This window comes from Ylistrum balloti, unplaced genomic scaffold (genome assembly GCF_031769215.1).
Source record: "Ylistrum balloti isolate Yb309-2 unplaced genomic scaffold, AGI_CSIRO_Ybal_v1 Utg370018, whole genome shotgun sequence".
NCBI classification, from domain to species: domain Eukaryota; kingdom Metazoa; phylum Mollusca; class Bivalvia; order Pectinida; family Pectinidae; genus Ylistrum; species Ylistrum balloti.
The window spans coordinates 166307-172867 of record NW_026782087.1 but is presented as its reverse complement, the minus strand read 5'-3'; the positions used below and the strand labels follow the sequence as shown (position 1 = coordinate 172867).

At 36.8% G+C, this 6561-nt stretch overlaps 1 protein-coding gene across 1 annotated transcript; it reads right to left on the bottom strand.

The window, feature by feature from the left end:
* Positions 1–4042: 4042 nt before the first annotated feature.
* On the bottom strand, positions 4043–5347 carry LOC132548594 (silk gland factor 1-like). Its single transcript, XM_060212460.1, has one exon. It carries the CDS (start codon positions 5345–5347, stop codon positions 4043–4045), a length of 1305 nt encoding a protein of 434 aa, XP_060068443.1.
* Positions 5348–6561: the final 1214 nt, after the last annotated feature.

The window sequence follows — 6561 nt, the reverse complement described above, 5'->3', positions numbered from 1 at the left end:
GAAGAGTTTGAACCTTTGTCAGTAGAAAGGGCTCTCCTAAATAGCATCGTTTTAAATTTTGAATGATACAAAAACATATTTTTAGCTCAAACGTTGCTGCCCGTCATTAGAATTACAAGGAGAATTATACCTCAAAGGACGTTTGAGCTCCACTCGGTTATACAGAGAACCAGGACAGCCAAGCAGGAGACTTATGGTAAAAGGCATGTACTACAGGACATCGAAATATTACAAACCAGAGACGCTCTGGCCTTGACCTTAAAGCTCCATGCTCTTTAGTTGTCACCAGAACAAGCTCAAAATGTTTAACGTTGATTCGGAGTATTAGTTCGAAAAGAACATCAACTTCATCAATCATTTAATATTTTAAAATGGTATTTTCGACAAAAATGTATTAATTTTTTATAAAAGAATATTCGTGCAGTAAATTATTTGCCTTTGTATCCTCATAACAGGAAGTTCCATGTATCCAGTCTCTATACTTGGTCCAATGGAACTTAAATCATATTAATTTATTTATTTTCGGGTCTTTCGATTAAAGAGCAGATTCAGTGAAAGACACTAATACTAAAGCAGATGTGCGTGTTGTATTGTTTGTTTTCTTTTTCCTAAGTCTCAAATCATTTAATATTCCTTTGTAATAATGTAGATATTTTAAGTAACAAGGAGTTACCTCTGTGATGAAACAGCTGATGATTAAATGTCATACCTCCGTTGTTAAGGAGACGCCTGGGCGTGTAATCAGAAATCATTAGAGACAGAATTCTGTCGTTGATAACCCCCTTTGACAAAATCTTGTAATACATTTTTACGAATTAAATCGTTACCAGCTAACCAAGCATCACCCCATTTTGCTACAGGATTTGTTGTCTTTTCTGATTTCAGTCAGATTTTAAATATTGTTTTGTTTTTGCATGTAGGAGTCAACATATTTATTTACACAGAATTGCCCTCTGTCATCTTGAACATTTTATGTACTCTAAATAATGATATCAATATGCTACCTACAATCTGTATTGCACTTGGAAATTAAAAGAAAATTTGAACTTGCAATCGCATGAATATTTTCATGTTGCCACTAAGTCAGTGTATATAATGATCGGTCCCGCGGAAATCGTAAATAAAATGTTTGTAATTATTATTGTTTTCATTTTTATTTTTTGTTGTTGTCGACTTTTTTTCATAAACTTCTAGTTAAATAGTCAAGTAAATCTACATTTTGTTCTTTAATTACATGTATCATACATAATTCTTTCAAATCTTAAAAAGAATGTGCTGAAAAAATTAAAAGTATTAGTTTAAATCTCAAAATATTTAAAATTATAAGACTTAATTATCTTAACTTTTTACATTCAACAATTTATTAAAAATAAAGTAATAGAATATTTACTGATATGTTTATTCAAAAGCTGATGATTTTTCGAATTGTTATCTAACGTAAAATAAAAAATTACAACTTAACATTTTCACCAGAACTAAAACACTGCCTTATCCCAGGTATATATCAATACGTAAAATTAAGCCGATATAAATAATTCATTGCTGATTTATTTAAAAAGAGTCTTTTTAATGTTTTTATAAATTCGCCGGAAGCTCGTCCGATTAATATTCCCTAACTACTGAGCGTCCATTTCGGGACTACTGCATGCTAACTTTTAATGTCACTCGGCTGTTTACTAATCAAATTTGCCAAGAAGATGACGATTAAATGTTTGCGTGTTTGTGGCTGAGTACCATTACAATGTAATTCAGTAATGGTGACTATGGCCGGTCTACATAGCGTGCTAATTGTGTCTACAATCATTCCTATGAACAGCGTATCATTAACGGGTATTGTATAAGTGCGATTGATTCGAAACACTGAAACTTAATTCATTTTATGCTGATAAAATCTTTCTAAAATCGTAATTAATTCTAATGAAGGCGATATTTGAATTTTTTTTTAAACATCAACAAATATTTTGTACATTATTACAGTAAATAAATGGTTTAAATCATCTCCCGTAATTCTGTAGTTTATCATCATATATAATTTATTAACGAAAAAAAATGGTAATATGATAACTGCTATTAATTGCAGTCCGTCTATGAGTTACAAATTAATTGAAGGATGCTTTTTGTACCGAAGCATCGGCCTGCTAACATTTGCAATAGAGAGAATTAAATATTTATAATGTAACCATATATATGTCATTAAGTTCGGTACAACTTAATACTATAACATTGAATAGAGAGAATAATACTACGTGTTTTATGGTCCACCACCCACGTTTGTTCTATATGTGAAAGTGTACTAATATAGACTTATTGGCATTTTTTTTTTATTTCTCTCTCGCTAATTACTCCCACTAATTTAACTCACTATATATTACAAGTATTTTGCAGAGTTATTGTTTGAACAGGGATAACTTTAACAAAACTAAATATTGACAAATCAATGTTTTGGTACTAGCGGTAAAGGTGAGGCGATAACAGGATGCCTATTTTTTTTATTGTTATAAAGATATATTATTTATCTAGTGTAAATCTACAAACAAATAGGTATATGTGTTTTTCCCCTGCTGTCGATTACTTTGCTAATGCGTTTAACAAATAAATACATTTATCGGCACACCGCGCGCAGATAATACTTTACGGCTCATCTAGACACCTGTAAAAATTTCTCCTGAAAGTCAGGACTCGCTCAACCTTAAGTGTTTTTCTAACGTAGACCAGATAAATACTGATCCCTATTGATACAAATTAAATCCTAAAAATGCCTTGAGAAATTTGTTTAAAGAATTCTTTCATAATTGTTATATTTTTGTAAGTTTTATCATCGCTGTTTGTATAAACTATCGTTCTCATCAATTCGGGTATGAAAATCAGATCCTCTGTAAAATAAACATGTAAGAAAGATTCACAACCCAAAAATCTGAGAGATAAATAGCGAGTGAGTGAATGAGCTCTAAAAATGCAATGACAAAATATTTGTTTTTGTAGGAAAGCGTCCCACCTTGGCCTTTTTAACGTTAGCAACTTGACGCGAATTTCACCCGAGAAAGTGAAAATTCGACAGTCAGTACGCTTACCCAACCGACCTTAACATAACACTATTTCCTAGTTTGAGAATATATATTAGCTAAAAATGAGCAAGTTTACCGGCGGACTGAGTTGAAGGTTTGGAGAGTTAGGATAAAGCTGTCACCCGACGCATTTATCAAACCGTATCTCGTCCCAATCTGAGATATATAGTCCACCCGCTCTGCATGCGTAGCAACAGTGACCGCTGGTATCCGGCTTAAGTTGGACTTTCTAGACCTAACCGCCCCAACACATACCGAACGGTCAGCTACTACCAAAACGGGCTTAGCCCTGTTATAAATGTAAGTATGAAGAATAATTCCCGCCGAACTTTACCGAAAGGTTCTAACTGATTAAAACCTTTCACTTTCTATATCATTGGAAACATAAACAAGACGTAATATATCTGGAAAATAGTGTAATTCTGAGGAATCCGTATCTACAACAGCAAAAATAATAACTTTTAAATATATATAATAATATATAAATCTTACTGATAAAGAGCTGATATCTGAAGAAAAGGAGAGGTAATGTAGAAACAGTACCGCCTAGGTTTCAGACCGATCACAAAGAGAAAGAGTGTTTCACTCTAGAATCCATTTACACATTGTCAATGCTAAAGTATTTTTGTCCATACGAAATAAATTAACACTAAATTATACCTCCCACGAAAAAATATTCGGAAAGTCACTTAACCTTCAAGCTCCAAACTGGGTCCGAAATCCTCCCGGACACATGTCACATTTCCACACACATTCACGGATACCGAAATTCATTTTAAAAAAAAAACAGTACATACATCGTCATTTTGCGTTCGAACACATATTCATCTCTTGGCAAAAACTTCCACATCTCATGTTCAAATACAAGGAAATTGTCTTTGAAATCATTTCTGAACAATAAAGGTAAAATCTTTGGTATATAGCATTTGCTCCTGCCTTCAAATATAAAAATTGTCACAATTTTCCGTCACGGCTCGTCATAAGGCCGCTGTAGAGTGAGGGGCGTATGTCTTGTAGTACCCGTCAGGGGCAGGCTGCATGGGCCCTACTCCCATAGTGTCCTTACCACTCATCATAGGGAGTCCCATGTGGTTGTACCCATAACCACCTTGCATTTCGTACATTTTAAGGTCCATTTTGCTATCGGTGATTAAACTGTTTATAGAGAACGGATGGTTAAACGAGTGGGTGGGGTTGTGATGAGGGTGGTAGCCCTGATGTATCGGATCATGCTGCATGTGCCTCATAGAATGTGGGGGCATCTCGTGGCCCAGGGACACGGGTGGAATTGGAGGGGGTGGCTGCGCCTGTTGCTGATGTTGAGGTGGTGGAGGTGGTGGTGGAGGGGTGTGCTCGATCGGCTGCAGTGGTTCCCGCTTGGTCTCAGTCAGGGTCACGGGCACGTTTCCGGGGGGAGAAGCAGAAGGCGGAGGCGGTGAGCATGGATCACCACGGGGTGACATGGAACATTCACTACCGTCTACAGAATTATCGTGACGTGAAGCCTGACGAATCATCTCCTTTTTCACACACTTGAAACGTTTCTGTCTCCTCAGATAACATCCGTTTTCGAACATATTTCCCGAATCTGGATGCAGGGTCCAGTAACTGCCCTTTCCGGGTCTATCCGGCGTCCTTGGAACTTTCACAAAACAGTCGTTGAAAGAAAGACTGTGACGGATAGAGTTCTGCCAGCGTTGTTGATTCTGGCGGTAAAAAGGGAACAAGTCCATGATAAACTGATAAATCTCACTCAGAGTGTTCATCTTATTAGGTGATTGTTGAATAGCCATAGTTATGAGCGAGATGTAGGAGTACGGAGGTTTAGCATGAGTATAACTACGTCTGTATGTCTTGTCTCGGGCTCGGTTGATGGCTTGTGCCCTGTTAAAAGTATCCATCCTCATTGGGGACATGGCTCCACTCATTCCGTTCATTGGCATTTGTCCCATACTGGACATCCCCGACATTCCATTCATTGAGTTCATAGAGTTCATTCCCGCGTGCATACTCCCGTGCATGCCCATGGGTGCGGCCATCCCCATACTTGTCATCCCCGGGGGGGTCATAGTGCTCATGCCACCCATGGCCGGAGGAGAGTAACTGACGTTGCTCATAGGCATTGTGGTCATCGTCCCCATGTTTCCGATGCTGTTCATACTGGGAAGAGATGTCGGGTAGTTGCTGCCGCTGACCGCATCATACGGGGACTTGGTTGACAACATTGTCAGATAGTCTCCGGACTGTGGACACTCAGGTCCAAGGGGCTGTTTCTCGTACATTTGTATACACTGAACGTTAAACACACACAGCACAGTGTAAATGTAGTACAACACTCGACAACGAACGCCAACGATATCAGCAAACTTGCTTGACCTCGGGTAAATATACAACGTACCTGGACCAACAAATTGTTCGACTCCGCCCACGTATGCAAATCTACGATAAGTACCACTGGTATCGCTATGACAGTTCTAAGCTCCGCCCATTTATTGAACTGCCGGGAAGTTTTGGTCGTCGCTTGATCAGGCGGTCTGTCTGTCAATTGAAGCTTTATACCTCCTCCTTCAATGTTGTCCGTGTAAATAGGAGTAAACTCCCGTCCACAAAACTTCCAAACATCAACACAAACCATGTGTCGGTCAAACCATTGATAATCACGACGTCCTCAATTCAACGTTACTATCCAGCCTTAGCACTACAAACGTCCCAATGTCGTGTTTTCTAATCATTGGTCTGAAATGTTAAGCACATTTCTTAAAAAGCACATGATAAAATGTATTCCTCGAAATAACGCCGAGGGAAATTTTTGCCTCATATATTATTGGTTGTATATTTTTTTTATAGAAATAATAATAAAATATAGAAAATAGTAATCTGAAATGAAAACAAACCCTGGTGATGGTTGGAAATTTTAAATCTCGTTTGAGTTTCATCATCATTTTACAAATCTAGTGAACGGAGCTTCTTTCAAAAGAAAAAGAAACGTCTCTGGTGACAGGTGATCTGTACAAAAGTTTTAACATTTGTATAGCAGTGCTGGTATCTACTGCTGATCAGGCCGGTTCATGTTTGGATGTAAATTAAATATATACTTCTTCAACAAAACGACACAGAAAACCGGAAATTTATTTACTTTAATGCTTTTATTGTAAATATCACTTCAGAATATTTTCTTTATTCGAAAATCCCAGTGTAGTTAGATTACATAAATTAACTATTGTGATGAAGTACGCAAGTGACATTTCGGTTGTTTTTTAGCAGGACGACATACCAAGTGCATATTCAGGGAATTATTTCTTTATTTCTGAAAATTATCGCTCACTATTATAACTTTAACTTTTTCACCATTCCTTATAAAAAGCATTATTTTGATTTCGTGGTTGTACATTTTATATTGTTGATAGTATAATCATGTTTCGTCAGTTAAATAAAGCAGATTAAAAATGCATAATTTATGGGGGAAATATAATGAAAAAAGGGTGATGTTGTATAT